Source organism: Moschus berezovskii, chromosome 4 (genome assembly GCF_049115385.1).
Source record: "Moschus berezovskii isolate FMDL1 chromosome 4, NW_MosBer_1.0, whole genome shotgun sequence".
Lineage (NCBI taxonomy): Eukaryota > Metazoa > Chordata > Mammalia > Artiodactyla > Moschidae > Moschus > Moschus berezovskii.
The window spans coordinates 4,949,743-4,973,340 of NC_142463.1; the positions used below are offsets into that span (position 1 = coordinate 4,949,743).

General features: G+C 46.5%; 1 protein-coding gene across 7 annotated transcripts in view; it reads right to left on the bottom strand.

Moving 5' to 3' along the window:
• The window catches only part of AGAP1 (ArfGAP with GTPase domain, ankyrin repeat and PH domain 1), a 570,436-nt gene that overhangs the window by 81,511 nt on the left and 465,327 nt on the right, over positions 1–23,598 (bottom strand). The window contains exon 14 of one of the 7 annotated variants that reach the window (XM_088835101.1): positions 1,001–1,075. The exons of the other annotated variants lie outside the window; for them this stretch is intronic. Within the exon in view, the coding sequence (XP_088691227.1) occupies positions 1,001–1,075 (75 nt within the window). The remainder of the gene's footprint in view (positions 1–1,000; positions 1,076–23,598) is intronic. 7 annotated transcript variants of the gene reach the window in all.

The window sequence follows — 23,598 nt, forward strand, 5'->3', positions numbered from 1 at the left end:
GGCAATCGCTAAAATCAACAGCCCAGAAAACAGTGACATTAAGAAAAATATTACTGTTATAATCATCCCCAAATAAGTCAATTAGTGTTAGGGCACGAGCTTGCGATTACTTGACCCATTTGGCTTGCACTTAAGTGAAAAAAAATAAAAGTCCCCCTATTATACCGAGATCGCTGGATTGTGACCTATTTTGCATCACAAGTGTTATACGCCAGCCTCCCTTACAAGGGCTGAGGCTGATGGGGGTGGTTTTCTTTTGCCTGGCATAAAAATAATTCTGACCCTTGACATTTGTAATCATAAAAAAAAGGGCAATTTATAATTGTGTTGTTTCAAATGAAGGCAGGGAAGGGGGGGAAATTCAATCTGCTATTATACAAAAGCAATGACGGCTGTCTTGGTGAAAAAAGCAACGCAAGTCAATTTGTGAACTTTGGCACCGGATGACCTTTAGAAACACAACAATATACTGAATTTACAAGCGATAGCAGCCCATGCAAATGACCCGGGCCTGGCTGCTTCTGGATTAGAGCTGCAGAGAGCATTACGGAGAATGTTTCCACAAAACAAATTAAGACTGTTACTTAAATGTCACGGCACACTATTGTATTCGGCTACAGATCATTACACCTGATACTAACACTTTTAAAAACTGTAATAACTTGGGAAATATTACACAGAGTGCCCACATGTAGAAAGGAGAAGAAAAAAAAGAGGAGAAAATAGGTTTCTGAAGTAATTTAAACATCACTAGTCTAGGACGGCAAGGGAAAGGTCAAAATTTAAGTAAGCTGAAAGGAACATGAATGGTAAAAAAAAAAAAAAAATCAAACACACAAACACAAAGATGAAAAGACCACAGGAATGACTCTGCAAACACAACTGGGGTGCATGCAGCTTTGGGCAACTCGCATTTCCGTTTCTGCCGGGAGGGAAGGAAGGCGGGGAGGCGGGAGGGACAGGGTCGGGGTGCGGAGGCTGTGGGGCGGGGCGGCGTTACCTTCGGTGTTGGCGCTGCTGCTGTAAATATTTCGCAGGCTACCAACACGGTTTAATTTCCATGCTTTGCGTTTGGCTGCATCCCGAGAGCAGAGAGGGGAGGGGGAGAAAGAGAGAAAACAAAAAGGAAAAGAAACAAATGAAAAGGGGAGAAAAGAAATGTCAAAGGAGCGCGTGACATCACTTCCGACGTGCAGTTCCCGGGAGGCAGGTGGGCGCTGGGAGGGGAGGTTCATCTCCCGGCCACGCCTCGACGGGCCCGAAGCGCAGAGGGACTCGGGCAGGGCGGAGGGAGGCCAGCCAGCATCCTTAGCTTTGCACAGAATCCAGCAAAAGCCCAGACAAGGAAGTTCATGCACCCGACTCATCCTGCTGGTTCTACAGCACCTACTGACAACTGAGCAAAGCCGGCCTTGTCCCTGGGGGCCAGTGCCTTTGTGTGCTAAGTCGCTTCAGCCATGTCCGACTCTTTGTGATCCCATGGACTGTGGCCCGCCAGGCTCCTCTGTCCATGGGATGCTCCAGGCAAGAAGACTGGAATGGGTTGCCATTCCCTTCTCCAGGGGATCTTCCTGACCCCGGGATCGAACCTGAGTCTCTGCGTCTCCTAGGCTGGCAGACGGGTTCTTTATCGCTAGTGCATCTTTTGAAGGAGCTACTGAGGCCAGTAGACACAGGCCCTTGGATCTGGCAAAACACTGGGTGACAGCAAAATCAAATAGCTCCCGCATATCCTGCCGACGGTAGGTCTGTAACCCCCAGAGCCATTGAAAAAAAAAAGAAGCATTTTCTCCCCAGACGTATTGTGATCTGGACAGGAACCTGGACAGCTAAACTCAACATGCTGCTGCTGACGGTGGTTCCATTTCCCTTCCTACAGGAGGCAGCTCAGGGGCTCTGAACCGGGGCACCCAAAGAGCACACGCCCCCTTAAGCTTTCCATTTACTGCAGAAAGCATCCAAGAGGAAAGGACAAACACCAAGAGACCCGCAGGGCAGCCCTGGGTTCGCGAGTGAAGCGCAGGACGAGCTCCCCACGGGCACGGCACGCCCACTGCTCACACTGAGCATGGCGACAACCTGGAGTGCGGAGCCCCTCTTCCCACCCACCTCCCCGGACACTCCTCTCCACCAACAGGTCCTCACCTCATCGGGCCCACACCCTCCCACCCCCCAGCTCAGGAACTAGACACCTGGGGCAAACAGGTGGCCTCCCATCAGCCCTTCAGAGGAGACACACCGTGAGAAGCAAAGAGTTAGACAGGGTGGTTCTTGAGAAAGAAGGCTTCAGGCTAATGTGGCCGAAGATCCAGCCAGAGACCCATTGTGGACAGACAGGACGGCCACAGTCACCCACGCTCCTGAAGACGGGGCATGAATGGACCACCCGTCTCTTGACTTCCACAGCCAGGAAGAAAAACTTGTCGAGCCTTGCACGAGGCTTTCGTTGGAACCTGAAGTGAGTGAAACTCGCTCAGTCGTGTCCGACTTTCTGCGACCTCATGGACTACACAGTCCAGGAAATTCTCCAGGCCAGAACACTGGAGTGGGTAGCCTTTCCCTTCTCCAGGGGATCTTCCCAACCCAGGGATTGAAATGGGGTCTCCTGCATTGCAGGCGGATTCTTTACCAACTGAGCTGTCAGGGAGGAGCACTTGTTTAATGCAGGTATGAAGTGCTGACCTGGGGAGGCAGGTGTGTGTGTTTCCACAGGTGTGTCTGAAGCTCACTGCAGAAAGCCAGGCTGACACTCAGGGTCACAGATGGACCATAATGCAAGGCATACATTAGTCAGGGGCCAGCTTGCTCACCCCAACACATTCTTGGCTTAGGACGGGCTGGCTGGTGTTGCCTGAGGTAGCTTAGGGCCGAAAGACTCAACCTTAGACAGTACAGTGCAGGCTGTGGGGGTGTCAATTTATGGGGGCCACAGCACAAACAGGGAGAGGACCAGGTCTTCACAAAGACTTCCACTGCTGAAGCGAATGCCAAGCACTTTGGTGCACATTGGACTTCCTTGGTGTGACAACATAAGATATATTTGAGAAACAGTACTCTATAATCAGGATGTACATTTTATGTTAATGAAAATAGAAACTAGATGTGAGTTAGCTGTCACCTGATTCAAAAGAAGAAAAAGTGAAGCTGTAACTAAATGACTAAGAAGGACTTTGTGGCTTAAAAACTCAAATTAATAAGAAATGTCTTGGGAGTCTGGGGTTTAGTAGATGCAAACTGTTATACATAGAAGAGTTAAACAATAAGGTCCTTCCACAGGGAACTCTACCCAAGATCCTGTAATAAACCACAATGGACAAGAATATGAAAACTAATACACACATATGTTGCTGAATCACTTTGCTGTACAACTATTAACACAATATTGTTGTTCAGTTACTCAGTCACGTCCAACTCTTTCCAACTCGATGGACCGCAGCGCGCCAGGCTTCCCTGTCCTTCACCATCTTGCCCAAACTCATATCCACTGAGTCGGTGATGCCATCCAACCATCTCATCCTCTATCGTCCCCTTCTCCTCCTGCCTTCAGTCTTTCCCAGCATCAGAGTCTTTTCTTACTAGCTGGCTCTTCACATCAGGCGGTCAAAGTACTGGAGCTTCAGCTTCAGCTTCAGTCCTCCCCATGAATATTCAGGATTGATTTCCTTTGTAATTGACTGGTTTGATCTCCTTGCAGGTCCAAGGGATTCTCAAGAGTCCTTACACAATATTGTAAGTCAACTTTATTTCAACAAAATAAATTTTAAAAAGACAAAAAAATAAATGTCATCTCTAACCTAGTAAGGTTGAACGAGTCCCTTCTACAGTATCAGTTCAGTTTCAGTTCAGTTCAGTCGCTCAGTTGTGTCCGACTCTTTGTGACCCCATGAATCACAGCACGCCAGGCCTCCCTGTCCATCACCAATTCCCGGAGTTCACTCAAACTCATGTCCATCGAGTTGGTGATGCCATCCAGCCATCTCACTCTCTGTCGTCCCCTTCTCCTCCCGCCCCCAATCCTTCCCAGCATCACAGGTCCATTTATTTTCCACCAGTGCAGAAGCAAGGTGTTTTATCTATAAGGTACTGTCCCAGGTAACACCACACTTGGCAACAGGGGCTTCAAGTACAACCACTATTACAAAGGTCATTTGAGACCAAGGAAGCCAGTCAGTTTTTGAGAGCTTCCTTGGGAAACGTTTAGTGGATAAATACCAGGTTCCTCAGGTACACGGGGCTTCCTAAGTGGCACAGTGGTAAAAAAAAAGTCACCTGCCAATGCAGAAGAGGCAAGAGACGCAGCTTCCACCCCTGGGCTGGGAAGATCCCCTGGAGGAGGAAACGGCAACCCACGCCAGTATTCTTGCGTGGGAAATCCCATGGGCAGAGGAGCCTGGCGGGCTACAGTCCACGGGGTCGCAAAGAGTCAGACGCGACTGAGCACGCATTCATTCACACACATTCAGCTACAAGTCATATGTTCACAGAATTAAGCATGTACTCAATAATCTCAACAGCCCAAGCTTTGGCATCTTGGCCCATGTTTCAAAAGTTCCAGAAAGTCACAGCCACAGAAACTGCACTCCTCAGTAAAAAAACTTACCTCGTTCTAAAGCATTTACATATAAATAGGCAGAATCGGGGCTGGGCACCCCTCTGCAAAGAAGTGGAGCTGGTGCAGAAAACCTCTTTCCTGCCTGCTTTCCACCTGGCATTTTTCAAACCCCAGCGTCCCATTACTGTGTGGATGGATAAGCAGGAAGTGAACTCGAAGCCTGGTTTTCTATTAACCTATTGATGAAATAATCAATTTTAATGTGTAAAATGTCATGCCTTTTTCTTCCTCCTAAACAAATGGACATTTTCTGGCTGATACAGAGGTCCTGAGACGTGCATTTGTGTCTGGGGGCATTGATTACTCTAAGTCCACTTGTTTAGAAGCTTCTCAATGAGAAAATACAATCATATTATGTGCAGTGCTGCTGCGTGGATTCACCTCTAAGGAAAGGAGGATGCTGCACCCAGCAGACCCAGGAGTAAGGCAACCTGATGCTGCTGGCTGGATGCTGGCTCCATGGACCAGCACACACCAAGGCCGTCACGCTGGTCCACTTTGCTGTACAGCAGAGACTAACACAACATGTAAAACAACTATACTCCAGTAAATATTAAAAAAAAATTAGCTTTTAAAAGTGTTTCAGGAATATAGTTTCATCTTTTTAAACAAAGGTTAACTTACTTTGATTTTCTCACTCATTTCATGTAAAACAATTATTTTAATATGAGAATTTCCTGTTATGGGACAAAAAGGCAGCAGGGTGTGAGCATTCCATCAGTATTTTCCATTCTGGTAATTGGATAAACAACAGTCTCTTCTGTGAGCAGTTTCCAGAATGCCTTACGTGCTGCGTGCATGCTAAGTTGCTCAGTCGTGCCCAACTCTTTGCAACCAGGTGGGACTGTAGCCCACCGGGCTCCTCTGTCCATGGGATTCTCCAGGCAAGAATATTGGAGTGAGTTGCCAGGCCCTCCTCCAGGGGATCTTCTGGATCTAGGAATCAAACTTTCATCTCTCACATCTCGTGCATTGCCAGGTGGGTTCTTTACCACTAGCACCACCTGGGAAGCTCAGAATGCCTAACTTAACTATTGAAAAGGCACAGTGTTTCAACACCACTGACTCCAATCTTTGAGAACACACATGCACATTTTAATGGACACAGACTCAACCCCATGACATAAAATTCCAGATCTAGTGCAAACTAATGGTGAGTCCCAATGGAGACAGACAGTCATATCTTTGGCCACTCGATGTGAAAGAGCTGACTCGTTAGAAAAGACCCTGATTCTGGGAAAGACTGAGGGCAGGAAGAGAAGGGGGCAACAGAGGATGAGACGGTTGGATGGCATCACCGACTCGATGGACATGAGTTTGAGCGAGCCCCAGGATGCGGGGAAGGCCAGGTGTGCTGCAGGCCACGGGCCGCAGACAGAACGACGACAAATACGGACAGTGAGAAGGGCCCCACATCACCACCGCCTGCAGATTATCATTTAAAAAAATAGTTAATGAGTGTTTCTTTTATTTTCTTGGCCACGCCACATGGCATGTGGGGTCTTAGTTCCTGGAACCCATGCCTTGTACTGGAAGCACTCTTAACCACTGAACCTCCAGGGGAAGTCCCCAGCCTGCAAATTAAGTGGATCTTTCTGAATCCCAGTCTGGGTCAGCAGAAATGTCAGGGGGCCTTGGAAAGGAAGGCTTTAGCTGGACACTGTAGCATTCTCCCCATCATGGCGACAAAATATGAACCGTGGACGTGGGTGAAATCCCAGACAGCTGCTGGACTATCACAAGAGGAGATGCACAGTGCACACAGCTGAGGGTCGCGAGTTAACAGCGGGGGTGGGGGGGTGTGTGAAACTCATCAGGAGTCTGGTTGGAAGATATTTTCTAAGGATTAAAATTGTAAAAAAGGCAGGTTAAGACAGTACAGAGACTCATGGTCCAAAGTATAAGAAAACAAGAAGTGTACTGCCCTCTGATAACAAGGGTATTGTTACTTCCTCTCAAAACTGACAAACTGCCCTCTTGCATATGAACACTGAAGGTATTATGAAAACCGACTTTAAAAGGAGATCTCTGAATTACAAGGAGAGGAAAACAGAGGTGACTTTGGTGCAAAGGTTGGTAAGTATTGGAGCACGAGCACTGGAGGTGTCACGTGACCCTGCTCCTCCAGAGCACAGGCCTGACGGTGTCCACATCCTTGATTTTCTGGGGGAGTGGGCTGCTAGGCTGAGGCGTGGGTGGCCACGACCCAGCTCGCCCAGCTCCTGATGGCTGGCCACCCCCAGCTGCACATCTGAAGAAGGAAAGCTGGCATAAAGTCTAATTCACAGAACATCCCTCTGAGGTGTCTGAGCGCTGCACACGATGAGTTTTGTGCACCACACACTCAACTTCTTATAATTACTAACAGGCAGTCATCACCTTTTCAGAGCAAACAGAGAGAAAGGGAAAACGTGCAAATGATGGCTTTCGACTAAGTCAGAGGAGCTGGAATCACTTAAGAGTTAACGACTCCCAGTTATTACACACCTCTTTACTTTTGGACACTACGGCTTTTCATCCAATTTCCCTGTGATGATCACAACAACTTAAAATTTTTGTTTAAAGGAAAATTCATTGTTTCTCTAAAAAAAAAAAAAAACTTAAAAAAAATACTACAGCATATGAACACCTGAGAACAAATCACAGAGCAAAATTCCAACATAAGAAACCCTTTGACTAGCTCTCTCTAAGTGGAATAAACATATTCTGTAGTCTGTTGGCATACTCAAACGAGAAGGGTTTTATCCTAAACTCTTCCTCCGTCATTGTGCCAGGAGACCTCAGACTTATATTAATGTCACCGCTGGTCTCCTTCTGACAGCGCTCTTTGTTGATTAGATAAATATTCCTCAGATAGCTGATTAAAAAATGAGGCAGCCAGGAGCGGTGTGTCCGAGCCCTGCCAGCCATGGTGGATGCTCAAGTGTGCATGAGTTACATCCCTGGCGTGAACGGCGCAGAGCTGGGGAAACGCAGGCTGCAGCCCTCAGAATCAATTATGAGAACTAATAGGATCTCTTTAGCCCGGTGCAGGAAGGGGCTGGGTTGACGAGGGTGTGCCACTCATCTCTGAAGACTGCCTTCTCTCAGCATGAGACAAATAACCCTCTCCCTTCCTACTGGGGAGCGGAGACTTATACCTCTTGGAGAAGCCAAATGATAGCCGTGTTGGACAGCACGGCTCCCTGTCCTCCTTGGATGGGTATGTATTTACTTGCAGAGATGCCGCCAGAGTCGGGGAACTGCCTTGGCTCCGCGGAGCACGCAGCCGGACCGCGGCACCAGGATGCTGGGTACAGACGGTCCCCCAGGAGCCTCTGCAGGCGGGGTCAGACGCCGCTGCGGTTTCGTGTCTCTTCCACTTCAGTGCGCCCGGTGTTCCGTGATCTTTTGTAAGAGCAATTTCATTGTGAGGTTAGAGATTGGAGATTTCTTTAGTGCCGGCCATCTGAACATTCATGTGCTCAACAAGACTGGGTAAATGTTCTGTTCTTTTGTGAAAAAAAAAAAAAAAAAAAAAAAAAGGCAGTGGGCTTTTTTTTTCCCTCCCATAAGATGCAACCCCGAAGATTCTTCCACTATGTGAACTCACTACTTTAGCTGCGGAGAGGCCTGACATATGGTCATTTCCCAGAGGCTACCACACAGAGAAGTAGTTGTGTTGAAACGCCCATTAAAAGGGTCTTTGAGAGGATTAAACAAAACCAGAGGCCAAGCAAAATAGGACAAATGTGAAGAAAGCAAAAGAACTTCGTCCTTCCCCGAAGACGAGTGTTCTTTTTGTAATCTGAACCCATAGAACACAAGACAAAATACCTAACGGAACAGAACTCCGAAATAAGGAATCGATCCTTAATTATACAATTTTAATTCCATTTCCAATAACTCATAACGACTTTCCTAACTGCAAATGCAATTTCGACATTGGCGGCTTCTTTAAAGCTCTTACGATTTGAAAACTGCCGAGGGCCTCCACATAGTGGGCTGATGTAGGCGAGCACGGAAAACACCATTAACCCCGGAAAACATCGAAAATAAAAACGAAGCGAAAACTCCAGGATAGGCCATAAAACCAGAAGTTCCAATTAGGTGGAGCGTCGGTTTCCCTTTCGGCCTAGAAACACACTGAGTCGCAGAGCAAGGGTTCAAGTGTACCCACGATTAATTGGGTATTTCAGTTTGACACCGAGAGTGTAACTTTTAATAGGGACTGAAATAAAAAAAGTGAGTTGAAGTAGAAATATCCCCACTCTAGGTTTGGCACATTCTCAGATGGAGATGAGAAATACATCACTAAGTAATGGAAATGTCTTTCCATGTCTTCAAGGAGCAGCTATTCATTTCGAGAAGGGAAGGCTATTGGGGGGTGGCTTGTTAGGTTACTGAAATTGGGGCTTCTTGGCCTCTGGGCGTCACTCTCATCTGGGATGCAATGAAGCTGTGAGAACAGAAGCCACTTTCGGGTGTTGGGGTCTCAGCCTCACAAAGAACATTCTGCCTTTTATTAAAGCCTAGTTTTTCAGGGAACAGGGTTATGCATACTCTTACGGTTCTGTAGTGTAAGGACTGAACACCTGACCTTCAAAGCAGAAACAAGAAGCAGGGACCTGCCTGGTGGTCCCGTATTTAAGAACCCACCATGCAATGCAGGGGACTTGGGTTCCATCCCTCATCGGGAGACTAAGGTCCCATCAGCTGGTAAAGAGTCCGCCTGCAATGCGGGAGACCTGGGTTTAGTCCCTGGGTTGGGAAGATCCCCTGGAGAAGGGAAAGGCTACCCCTCCAGTATTCTGGCCTGGAGGATTCCATATAGTCCGTGGGGTCCCAGAGAGTGACTTTCACTTTCAGGCTGTGAGGGGACCAAGTCTATGCGCAGCAACTACTGAGCCTGCGTGCCCCAACTAGAGAGTCCGTGCGAGGAAAGATGCCCCATGACGCAATGACGCTCCCGCACGCGGCAACCAAGACCCAATGCAGCCAAACACAAATAAATCAATATTTTAAAAAGGAAATCAAAAGGAAACCAAATTGTCCCTTAAAAACAAGTGAGGTTTGAATCAGGTTTTCAAGCTGGATGGCGAGGGTGAAGCTCGTCTTTTGCGAGCTGTGCTCAGCCGTGCTCACACAGGCAGGCGGGAGCAGGGTCTGGGAGTGGGTTCTCTTGACCTGCCCCGTCTCATGTCCCCTCCCTGGGGCCAGCTGCTCTGAGAAGCGGGCAGTGGGCACATGGGGACCACCTTGGGCTTTCTGAGACCACCAAAATGACCGATAATGGGAAACACCTGTCTTTTCTTTTTTTCCTCTTTTTCTTCTTCTCAATCTCCAATAAAATACACGGCAAGCCTTTTTAAAAAATATATTTTTTTTAAACACAACATCTTTTTCAGCAGTTCCAGAAAAAAGTTTAATAAAACTTCAAATTGTGCTATCGTATTTCAAAGGCAATGACCAGTTAGAGCAACTAATCAAAGACATAATGATTTAATGACTGCTGCTCGTGCTCCCTGGAAGGGCTGTAATTGAGGGGCTGTGATCACTGGACCACCAGCCTCAACAATGGCAGACACTGCATTTGATCTGCCATCTTTGCAGCTGACTTCCTACAACCGTGGAGTTAAATGATACACTTTGGGGTTATTCAGTCCATCATGTTCCCCCCTGTGGCCAGCCGAACCTGAGAAGACTGGGGAAAATATCTGCTAGAAAACCTTTTTAACATTTTGCATTTAAGAAGGACTTCACCGGAAATTCTCAAGGGCATTCTGATTTGTGGCTTGAGAAATCCTGGAAGCCATAAGATCTGTGGTACTTACTGAGTCAATCACGTACAAAGATCAGAGTGGGGAAACAAAAGAAGAACGCTAAACTCCTGATTCTTCTTGCTCTTATGGAAATACATTCCTTTAAACGCTAACAGATTTCTTCCCCCTAAAACTGCTTTGACTAAAACTTCACAACTTCTTAGCATGGTCCTTGGCTAATGTGAATTGATTAAACAATTATTATCGTAGGAGAAGCCAGTACTGTAGCAACAAAATAAAAAAATGTCTCATTTCTTTCATCTGAAAATAATTTAAATACATCAACTTTTTCAGCTTCAAGTGAGAACATATTAGAAGATTCTTAAATATTACTGTAGAAGCAAAATTTCATCGCAGTTTAATATTAGATGGTAAAGCACCTGTCTACAATGCAGGAGACCTGGGTTCGATCCCTGGGTTGGGAAGATCCACTGGAGAAGGAAATGGCAATCCACTCCAGTACTCTGGCCTGGAAAATCCCATGGACAAAGGAGCCTGGCAGGCTATAGTCTATGGGGTCACAAAGAGTAGGACACGACTGAGTGAATTCACCTCACCTATGCCCACTCTAAACATCGACTCCATTTTCCCTCTAAAGTCCTTACCCACCTACATCTGTAACAATCATACTTGCAAGTAAAGCTCTGACAGACTTGTACTACTTTTGTTTGTCAGGTGTTACAGTTACCAGGGTTTTCAAAACTGTCCCTTTTAACGGTTGCATTGTGGGGTTAACATATAATGTCATACTTGTTGATCTTTGGACTAGAGCTTGCCAGGCTCCTCTGTTCCTGGAATTCTCCAGGCAAGAATAATGGAGTGGGCGCCATTCCCTTCTCTAGGGGATCTTCCTGACTCAGGGATCCAACCTGGGTCTCCTGCTTTACAGACAGATTTCTTACCATCTGAGCCGCCAGGGAAGCCCCAGACATTCCTTACTGTTAAATATTTCGTGATCTCTAATTTTATGCTATTAAAGATACTATATAGGTACAAATAATTGCATATAGAAATATTTATAGATATGTGAATATACATGCTAGAATATAAATTGTATTTCTTTATTTGCTAAATCTGCTGAGAGGGCTAAGAAGAAATCACATTCCAGTAGCAACAAGAATACCCAGATCTCAGATCCTGGTTTCTAATACCATTCTCCAATAAACAGAAACGGCACCTTTGGAAAAATGGTTAATTCTAGGACTGAGAGAGGGAAAACACAAGATGAGCCGGAAGCATCTTGCAGTTCTAGAAAGCAAAGAACTGCTAAAACAAACAGGTAAACAAAACCCACCTTAATGGGGGTGATGACAGATTGGCACAGGAGCCAAATGAAAGAGCTCGCAACGGCTGAAAACTGGAGCAATTTGAGCACGAAGGAAAACAAAGCAGTACTGGATTATAACCTCAAGTATAAAATAAACAGCCCATACTGATATGAGTGATCAAATAAATTAATAAATGGGGAGGAAAGGCAAATATTCCAGGCAGAAAGAATTTCAGGTTATTTCCCTAGGCAGCCCTCCTAAAGGAGGGGATGGGCAATTCTCTGTTCCTTAAGTGAGGGCTGTGCAGAGACCTCCCTGCATGGAGGACAGTGTGGGAGGGGCTGCGGGTGCGGGTAACTCGCAGTGCAGGAAGCTGACAAACACACCCTCAAGCCAGGTGATCCAGCTCAAAACAGGCAGTCTTGCCTCGCTGATAGTGCACACCCTCAATGTGAGGAAAATGGCACTTTCTCTGTGGTCTTCCTCTGCCAAGCCTGGAACTCCAGACTAACCCTGAGAAAAACATCAGACAAATCCCAACTGAGGGGCCTCCTGCAACATGCCTGACCAGTCCTCCACAGAATCGTCAAGGTCATCAAAGACAAGGGAAGTCTGGGAAAATGCCCCAGTCAAAAGCCGCCAAAGGAGACGACAGAACTACATGTCACATGGCAGCCAGGGAGGGGTCAGGATGGAAAGGAGAGGCAGTGGGTAAAAACTAAGGAAACCTGAATAAAGTACAGCTTAGTTATGACCAACCTAGATAGCATATTAAAAAGCAGAGACATTACTTTGCCAACCAAGGTCCGTCTAGTCGAGGCTATGGTTTTTCCCATGGTCATGTATGGATGTGAGACTTGGACTGTGAAGAAAGCTGATCGCAGAAGAATTGATGCTTTTGAACTGTGGTGCTGGAGAAGACTCCTGAGAGTCCCTTGGACTGCAAGGAGATCCAACCAGTCCATCCTAAAGGAGATCAGTCCTGAGTGTTCACTGGAAGGACTGATGCTAAAGCTGAAACTCCAATACTTTGGCCACCTCATGCGACAAGTTGGCTCACTGGAAAAGACCATGATGCTGGGAGGGATTGGGGGTGGGAGGAGACGGGGACGACAGAGAATGAGATGGCTGGATGGCATCACCTACTCGATGGATGTGAGTTTGAGTGAACTCCGGGAGTTGGTGATGGACAGGGAGGCCTGGTGTGCTGTGATTCATGGGGTCGCAGAGAATCAGACACGACTGAGCGACTGAACTGAACTAAACTGAATGTACTGGTATCAGTTCATTAATAACAAGAAACACAGCACAGTAGTAAAAGACGTAAGTCACAGGGAAAATTGGATGCGTGCGTGTGTGTGCGTGCGGGAGACACAGGGAGCTATCTGTGCTCTGGCCTCAATTTTCCTGTGCTACATTTTTCTAGAAAATAAAGTCTATTTATATGCCCTATGACATGGATGGACACGGAGACTACCGTGCAGAGTGAAGGAAGAGGAAAATATACTGCGCGTGTACACGGGGTCTGGACACAGCGGTGCAGATGGCGCGGCCTGCAGGTGCAGACACGGAGAACGGGTGTGAGGACACCAGGGGCGGGGACTCAGGAGAGGGAGAGGGAAAGTCGCTCAGGCGAGCCCCACTCTTTGTGGCCCCACGGACTATACTGTCCATGGAGCTCTCCAGGCCAGAATACTGGAGTGGGCAGCCATTCCCTTCTCCGGGGGACCGTCCCAACCTAGGGATCGAACCCAGGTCTCCTGCATGGCAGGCGGGTTCTTTACCAGCTGAGCCACCAGGACAGGGGGTGGGATGAACTGAGAGAACTGAACTGACACATACACACTGCTTTTCCAATGAGCTGGCTGCTTGCGTCAGGTGGCCAAAGTATTGGCAAATATCCCGAGGCTGGGAAAGATCGAAGGGAGGAGAAAGAGGGTGACAGAGGATGAGACGGCTGGACGGCATCGCCGATTCAAAGGACATGAACTTGGGCAAACCCCGGGAGATGGTGAGGGACAGGGAGGCCTGAGTCTGCAGCCCACGGGGTTGCAAAGAGTCGGACACAACTCAGCAAATGGACAACTATATACCCTACTATGTGTAAGACAGACAGCTAGTGGGGATCTGCTGTAAGGCACAGGAAGCTCATCTCGGGGCTCCGTGATGACCTAGATGGGATGGGGCAGGAGGTGGGAGGGAGACTGACGAGGGAGGGGACACATATTCATGGGCTTCCCGGTGGCTCAGTGCTAAGGACGCCACCTGCCAAGCAGGAGACCTGGGTTCAATCCCTGGGCTGGGAAGATCCCCTGGAGAAGGGAATGGCAACCCACTCCAGTATTCTGGCCTGGAGAGTCCCACAGACAGAGCAGCCTGCTGGGCTACAGTCCATGGGGCCACAAAGAGCCGGACATGACTGAGCGACTCAACGGCAGTAACAATGACATGGCTGATTCACCTCCTTGTACAGCGGAAACTGACACAACATTGTGAAGCAATGCCATAATGAGCATCTCTGGGCAGGAGGATTTCCTCCCAACTATTTTGTTTCTTCAGAATAAAATGCCAGGAGCAACATTACCGCACATAGGGAAAATTCTGTAACTCGTGATATACTCAGAGAGAGCGATCCCGCCACACTGTGCCATCAGTCCTGCTCCCTGAGCCCACTTTTACAAACCAAAGACAAATGGAATCTTTGGGTGGCATCAACATTATGTATCATGTGTACCACTGAGATTCCTAACATCTTGAATGCCCACCCCAACCGGCAGTTGTGTGAAAAGGTGTGCATTTATTATTGTGACGGTGGGCTTCAGTGTGTTTGTTAACTCATCTTCAGAAGCAATAATCTACCAATGCTGGTTCTTGGGGTTGCAGTTCTGTTCCCTTGCATTTCATTTAGAATTGCTGACCTTTAAATTATTTTTCCCTTTTCGTGATTTACAATGCATATTTCATAAAAATGCACCATGCCTGGAAAATCCCATGGACAGGGGAGCCTGGTGGGCTACAGTCTGTGGGGTCGCAAAAATGTCAGAAATAAACTTAGTGACCGAGTGCAGACACACATGTTTGAACAAGTTTCCAGCTAACTTTCAGGATTAGCTGTTAATGATTAAAAAATAAGCTTTGATCCACTGAGAAAAAAGTTTGCTCATGTTAAATTTAGATTGCAACTTCTAATCAGCACACAAAATCATCTTTTTAATAAAAGTGACAGATTTAATAAAAGTGACAGAGTTTAATGAAATAAAAAAGAGAGCCATGCTAAGCTGGCTTCCTGAGATTCCCTGGTACGTATGCCTGTGGTGACTTATCTATTCCAAGAAGGTCTGAGCTCAGGAACAGCCTCAAGACTTTGGTCAGGAGACAAAATCAGTGTCTTAAACAAGGATGAACTGTGATAATTACATACGAAAAACAAGTTTGTAATCACCAGTACATCCAGAAAATACTGTCTGACATAGATAACTTTTATCAGGACACGTGATACGAGGTGCTCTTCTTATCCATTTTGTACACAAAATCCTCAAATAAACAGCCAGGAAAAGAAACTAAACCAACTTAATCCAAAGAAGTACTGACTTCATGGCCTGATGGTTTTAAGGCCTGAGGTGTTCATCCATCACTTTCATGAATGGATAGGGAACAAATAAGTCTGTACCCCATATGCATTATTTGGGTTAAAAAAACACATTATTTAAAATTCTAATTCTTTGGGAGAGAAAGTGATGTTTTAGAGTGGGCAGGACCTGCAAACTGCCAAGAAAAGAGCATCGGGACAGCAATGAACGGCTGCCTCCAGGGAGGAGAACTGGCTGCAGGGCGTGTGTCTGGGCTCAGTGGGTGAGCCACTGAATTGGATCAGTGTGGTGTCCACACTGCCTTCCTCCCAAATGCCAGGTGTGAGGCGTGATAAAGAGCAGCTGAGGAAGGGGGCAGAGAGGGGAGAGTGGGTGCTCAGGACTCTCGCCGCCCCACCCAGCAGCAGTGCAGGGTGACTGTGGGCTGACTCGGGGCTCTGTGCTCCAGTCCCGTTGTCAGCACCTCCATCCCCTCCAGGGATGCCTCGCGGGGTGAGGGAGATGACGCACCAAGAGGGCCAGAAGGTCTGGGAGGTCAAGACCACCCACAGTACGCAGACCCCGGGAAAGAAAGTCTCTGACAGCTTGAAGGACGCGTGGGCTGAACTTGTAACTTGTATGACCTTCTAATGAACTTCTGCATGAGTTCTATGGATCTTCTGTGCTCCTTTGTTTTTCAGTGAGCAAAGTAAAAGCAGTGCTGGAGTACAGAAGGTGCCCTCAGGATGGGCTTCAAATCTTCCCCTCCTGTTTATACAGATTTCACTCTTGGGAAGCATGGTTCAGTTCAGTTCGGTTCAGTCGCTCAGTCGTATCCGACGCTTTGCAACGCCATGGACTGCAGCAGGCCAGGCTTCGGAAGCACAGTCATTAAAAAAACAATCGGAGAACATACTGAACTCAAGACAAGAACAGTACAGACGGAATGAAATGTGTTACTGAAATAGCTTCCTGTAACTTTTGGTACAGTTCAATGATTTTATGAAGGCCAGCCGTTCAACGTGACTCTTAAGGCATCATCCATCTCGATGTCCCTCCTTTTTAATGTTTAAACGTCCCATCCGGGAAGGACGGAGGATGCAATGAGTTCGACCCTCAAAGGCCAAGAACCTCCAGCAAAGAGAAGCAGATGAAAGGCTTTCTTACCAAAACCCACTGTAACAACCGCTGATGAACTACACAATGGGAAGTGGTGGTGACACTGTGGACAAATTCTTTTCACGTCCTTTTAGTCCTAAAATTTGAACCTGGAAGCAGTTTATGAAACATACAGTGGCTCTCTCACACACAGGAGGGCTGAAGAGAGGAATTCCAAAAGAAGACTCTGCTAGAATTAAAGGGGAAGACCCTAACTGTCCATTTGACTGGACTTCAAATTTTTCAGACAGCAGGAAGACGAATTTTTATTACGTATCCTGGAGATTGCGCTAGAGCAGTTTAGAAAGTCTCAAAACTACATCTTCTTAAACAATAAACTGAACATTTTGACAGAGATCAACATATAATCAACCACTAACCATATAGTATCCTGGCTGCAGTATTTGACATAAATATTCCGGCAACTGAAGGCGCAAGAAACACCCATAACCTTCAAAAAAATGTATGATCAAGGGGATAAACTACAGATGATTAACCTTAAGAAAGTATGGAGGTATTTCTGACAGCTGTGGAACTGCAGTTCAGAATGGTTTCAGGAATTACTATCTTGTATAGTTCCCTCATTAAACGCATTATGCATATATGTATGTATACACGCACAGAGACATGCAGACACATACCCACTTCTCCACTCCTGGTCACACGGTGCTCCCGCAGAATCATCAGATAAGGGCCCAATGATAGATAAACGCAGTGATGTCTCTCTTCTGCTTTTAACTAATGGCAGAAATATATTTTCTAATAAGTTCAACTTGGGTGAAAATGTAAAGCCAAATGAGCAAAAATCAACCTCTCTCAGTGGGTCCCAATTTTTAAGAAGCATGCACGCCCCTTTGGATGACTCTGGTTCAGCAGCATTCTAAAGTGACTTTGGAGACGCGAGAGACGCCCGGCTCCGGCGGCGCAGACGCGAGAGACGCCCGGCTCCGGCGCAACCGACCACGTGCAGAATCGTGGCTGAGAGGAGCTGCCCCGCACCCAGGGTTAGGGTGGTGGCCGAGAGGAGCTGTACCACGTCCAGGAGGCGGTGGCTGCTTGGGCACCAGAGGGCCGAGAGGAGCTGATCCACATTCAAAGCAGGAGGGGCAGCCTTGAGGAGATACCCCTCGTCCAAGGTAAGGTACAGCAGCTGCGCTTGCTGGAGCAGCTGGGAAGAGATACTCCACGACCAAGTGGAATATAAGAATCCAGTGTTCTGGGGAGGAAGGAACAAGATGGCGGAGGGATAAGACGGCGAGACCACTTTCTCCCCCACAAATTCATCAAAAGAACATTTGAACGTGGAGTAAAGGCCACAAAACAACTTCTGAATACTGGCAGAGGACATCAGGCTCCCAGAAAAGCAGCCCATTGTCTTCTAAAGGAGAGAGAAGAAATCCAGCTCCACCCACCAGAACACCGACACATGCTTCCCTAACCAGGGAACCCGGACAAGTCACTTGACCAACCCCAAACACAGCGAAGAAACTACATAATAAAGAGAACTCCACAAACTGCAAGAAGAGGGAAAGGCCACCCCAAGCAAAGCAATATAAGCAAGATGAAGAGGCAGAGAAATACCCAGCGAGTAAAGGAACAAGATAATTGCCCACCAACACAAACAAAAGAAGAAGATATAGGGAATTTACCTAATAAAGAATTTCAAATTTTGATGGTGAAAATGATTCAAAATCTTGAAAGCAAAATGGAGTTACAGATAAATAACCTGGAGAAAAGGATTGAGAAGATGGAAGAAAGATTTAATAAGGACTTAGAAGAAATAAAAAAGAGTCAGTATACAATGAATAATGCAATAGATGAGATCAGAAACACTCTGGAGGGAACAAACAGTAGAATAACAGAGGCAGAAGACAGGATAAGCGAACTAGAAGATAGAATTGTAGAAATAAATGAAACAGAGAGGAAAAAAGAAAAACGAATTAAAAGAAATGAGGACAATGTTAGAGACCTCTGGGACAATGTTAAACGCGCCAACATTCGAATCATAGGAGTCCCAGAAGAAGAAGACAAAAAGAAAGACCATGAGAGAATACTTGAGGAGATAATAGTTGAAAACTTCCGTAAAATGGGGAAAGAAATAATCACCCAAGTCCAAGAAACCCAGAGAGTCCCCAACAGGATAAAACCAAGGCGAAATACTCCAAGACACATATTAATCAAATTAACAAAGATCAAACACAAAGAACAAATATTAAAAGCAGCAAGGGAAAAGCAGCAAATAACACATAAGGGGATTCCCATAAGGATAACAGCTGATCTTTCAACAGAAACTCTTCAGGCCAGAAGGGAGTGGCAAGACATACTTAAAGTGATGAAAGAAAATACCCTACAGCCCAGATTACTATACCCAGCAAGGATCTCATTCAAATATGAAGGAGAAATCAAAAGCTTTACAGACAAGCAAAAGCTGAGGGAATTCAGCATCACCAAACCAGCTCTCCAACAAATGCTAAAGGATCTTCTATAGACAGGAAACACAGAAAGAGTGTATAAACTTGAACCCAAAGCAATAAAGAAAATGGTTATGGGATCATACTTATCAATAATTACCTTAAACGTAAATGGGTTGAAATTTTCAAAAAGGCTAGGAAACAATTCTCATAGCCATCAATAGTTCAGTGTTGAGTTCATGAATAGTTTTTAAAGTTTGGGACAAACTGGAGTATTTGCTATTTGAAGTACTATTTGTAATTGGCATATTACGATGTAACATTGGTCTTCATTTCCAACTTAAAACGCCTAAAAATGCCTAACAGATTTGTGAATTTTAGTTGATATGTATTTTATGATGTTACTGAACCTGCAGAAATATTGAAATATTTCAGAGAACTTATTCACTGTACATTTAATTTATTTATAAAAGTTATGAACTGTAAAAAAAATAAATAAATAAAGTGACTTTGCTTCCTTGTCAATCACGAAGTCAGTACACACTCACTTGTGACTCTACAGAGGACCCCTTGTCTCAAGACCCCCGGCACCTCCAGAGGTCTGTTACCTGCAGGCTGGGAGCCCCCCTCATTCTCCTTCCTGCCTCCAGACAAACTGGGCTTGATGAAAACACAAAGTCCCAAACGGGCAGCCTGAGAGTCAGCAGGCTGCCACCAGGGACTTGCGGGGCACCGAGGGACAACAGGACGTCTCCAGTCAAGACGCTGTGTTCCTGTTGCTTGGTCGCTCAGTTTTATCCAACTCTTTTGCAACCCCGTGGACTGCAGCCTGCCAGGCTTCTCTGTCTGTGAGATTCTCCAGGCAAGAATACTGGAGTGGGTAGCCATTTCCTTCTCCAGGGGATCTTCCTGACCTAGGGATTAAGCCTGGGTCTCCTGCATTGGAGGTGGATTCTTTACTGCTGATCACCAGGGAAGCCCTCTAATCAAGATGGTTGGCATCTAAATTTAAAGGTAAAAACGTTTAAATAAAAGGCTAGGTGGGAGGTCAAAGAAAAAGCCCATGCAATGACTAGACACCATGTCAAATATGTGTGTGTGAACTCAGTCATGTCTGACCCTGCAACCACATGGACTGTAGCCCACCAGCCTCCTCTGTCCATGGGATTTCCCAGGCAAGAATACTGGAGTGGGTTGCCATGTATTAAGTCCAATACTGGACTTAAGTGCCCTTAAGTCACTGGGTTGCCTCCTCCAGGGGATCTTCCCAACCCAGGGATCGAACCCACGTCTCCTGCATTGGCAGGTGGATCCTTTAACACAAGTGCCGTCAAAAAAAAAAAAAAAAATTAGCAGATGGACGTCAGACACTTAACCTCTCCCATCGTCAAGGCGCCGTGACTGGCGGGTCCAGCACCGTTCCCACTGCGGGAGGGCTGAGTGTCAAGGTGTCTTCACCTCCCGCTCACGCGGCGGGAGCGCCGAGTGGTTAAGTACGGATGAGTATGCGACAATGGCTGCTACTAATCGTTGATTGAATAATGAAACTGACACAACTGATAAAAGGCTTCAATCTTGAGAAAAATGATGGATCGCTTTTCAGTTTACTGGCAGTGCCATTTGTGTGACAAACGGTGGGAGAGCCCCAGTTAATCTCCGCAGACCTCCAGCCCGAAGAGGCAGCTCCCAGTCGGAGCAGCCAGGTAATCACGAAGAGCTAATGCCACGGCTGCATGGAGCCAGTGAGGGCTAGAGGCCGGCGTTTTATCAAGGCTGATCTCCGAATCAATTTGCACAATGGATTTTTTTTTTTTTTTCGGTGATGAGCGAGGGAGAGAAGAGATAGAGAAAAGAAAGAGCCACAGCAAGAAAGAAAGATAAGGCCCGGCCAGAGAGCGCACCGTCCTAACATGGAGAAATGGAATTGTCAGTGGGATCAAAGCATAAATGACTTCCGATCGGCTCGAGGTGGCAGATAGATTTTCTCGGTGGTAAAGTCTGATCTGTGGCATCAGCGTGCCCTATCAAGGTTGTTTGTCACCTGAGACTGCAGCGCTGCTGTGCTTGGAATCTGCCTTCCGCCCGCAGCGAACACAAGATGTTTATTCTTTTAGTAGATTCTTTTCTGTTATTCTATGGGAGACTGGGGGGCAGGGAGTGTGGCTTTAAGGACATTAAATATACAACACTCAAAATAGCACACTTACTTCTATGGTGTTAGATGTTGTGTCTTATCTTAATTTTGCTACAAATCAAATCAATTTGATAGGCTCTTCTTCTTCAAAGAAACTGACGTAACGTGAAAACCAGAACTTGGTGTTCTGGGCCCTCTGCCTCTCCGTGCTGGTATCACCAGATTGGGGGGAAAGTAATTAAAGAAGATAACGCACAGAGTGCAATTAGTATAGAGTTGGCAGAGAAGAAACAGTCAATATAAGATGTGAGGAAAACAATCAACTTTCAAACCAGAAAGAAGCAAGCCTCTACTTGCATTACTATCATCGCCCGTTGGTAAGTTCAAGACACACGTAAGTACAAGCATGGTAAGATTTCAGTCACGTGGACAGAAATTAACATGAGGTGCCCCTGATAAACTACATCATCCCCACTGACTCTTCCATAGCATCAAACAGTCGGGGAACACGTCTAAACGTAACCAGGAATTTCAGGCAGGAAATAAATGCTAAATGCAGTAGATTTGTAGAAATGGACATTCTCTAAGATGACGATGTTTGCGGAGATGAGAGAATGAAACTACACAGTCATTAATTAGGACACACGTGGAAAGTATGTTATGTAACTTTAAGTGATAAGTCAAGGATTCTTTAACTCAAGCATGAGTGCTGGAGGCATTAAGAGCCTGGGGATCCATGTCTAGCTGGGGACCCTGGGGAAGGTGTCTGTATGAGAAGCACTGCCTTGAGAGCCATCATAACTTTCCTTTCAAGGTTAAATAAATTAAGTGGGGGGTGGGGAGGAAGTTTCTTTTCTGTTTTTAAGTGGAGAGCTTCTCACATAGTCTTCAAGTTGCTATGTGCTCAGTTGTGTCTGACTCTTTGTGACCCCATGGACTGCAGCCCACCAGGCTCCTCTGTCCGTGGGATTGTCCCATGGGGCAAGAATACTGGAGTGGATCGCCATTTCCTTCTCCAGGGGATCTTCCCAACTCAGGGATCAAACCTGGGTTTCCTGCACTGGCAGCAGATTCTCTACCACCGAGCCACCAGCGGAGTCCTCTGGTTCATTAAAGCATAGCAAAGAGCCGGATAGGACCTAGCAACTAAGCACTCACACACACAGCCTTTCCTTTCAGTCAAAGTGCATCTAGAACTCCAAGATGGGGCTGGACTAAACGACACTCTGAAAACTTCTGTCTTTCAGAGCATCTTGTTGGATTCACATTTGATAACACAAACTTTGGACAACACACTGGTTTCTATCACCTAAAACCACCCTCGTCCAAAAGAAATACTTTGGAACCCAATCAGTAGCTCATGTGGGCTCTTCCTTCTCGACCTGGGGACACCAGCAAGCAGGAGTTTGGCGTCTCCTGCCTTCTCCAACTTTCCATCTAGGTGAGGGGGCAGGGCCAACCCATGTGAAATGTTTCAAACAAACAAGTACACAAAACAGCGTTGTCCCTTGGCAGAAAGTGACTGTCAACTTAACTGCCTAGATCAACACGAGTTGAGGAAAAGATCACTTTGTCCCCCACCAAATGGTCAGCCTTTTAGTGGTAAACCATCAGCTGTGGGCATTCTACACACCCCGCTGTCAGTGCCCAGGAAAAAGAACTCCACGCTGGAGCATGAGTCCAAGACGCAGAGTCTTTGTCAACGCTTCAGTTTCAGTTCATACATGTGCAAATCCACGCTTTACAATGAAGCAGCTTTTCTTCACCTTTAATGGTAACTTCTGCCACTACTTTACTAGGGACCTTCCGTAACCCTGTCATGACACTGGTTGTGACAGTGCAGACATTTCTAAGTTGGCCTCTGTGGGGGGACAGGCTCCCCAGCCCTGGAGGGGCTGGAGGAAGACAGTGAATTGTTCAACCTGGAGATCCACCAGAAGAGTCTGGAAGAGACCAAGGAACGGGACCCACTTCTGTGTGGAAGCAGCTCTTATCCACCCCAAAGATCACCAGGAGTGTCCACTGACCCACGGGTGGGTACAGCATTAACGTGAGTGGTACTCTGGATGAGGAGAAGCATAAGCTTAAATACTTCATCCACACCACTTAATAGATCACCTCTGGTGGTTACCATCTGAAAGTTAAAAAGTCACTCAGTCGTGTTCAACTCTTTGGAACCCCATGGCCTATACAGTCCATGGAATTCTCCAGGCCAGAATACTGGAGTGGGTAGCCTTTCCCTTCTCCAGGGGATCTTCCTGGCCCAGGGATCGAACTCGGGTCTGTCACACTGCAGGCGGATTCTTTACCAGCTGAGCCACAAGGAAAGCCCGGTTACCATCTACCACCCTTGAAAAACACAGTTTAACTAGGGATGCCTTGAGTCAGAAAACAGTATCCCTGGGCTTGTGTTAGGTAAGTCAGTATAAACTACAAATGTACTGCAAGTGATTTGAGTCCTGAGTATTCTTTTACTTTAATTATGACTTGTACTTTATTTAATTAATTATTTATATTGGGCTGTGTGGGGTCTCCAATGCTGTGCTCGGGACTCCCTCTAGCTGGGGTGCGCAGGTTTACCCCTGCGGTGGCTTCTCGTGCTGCAGAGCACAGGCTCTAGGTGCACAGGCTTCAGCAGTTATGGT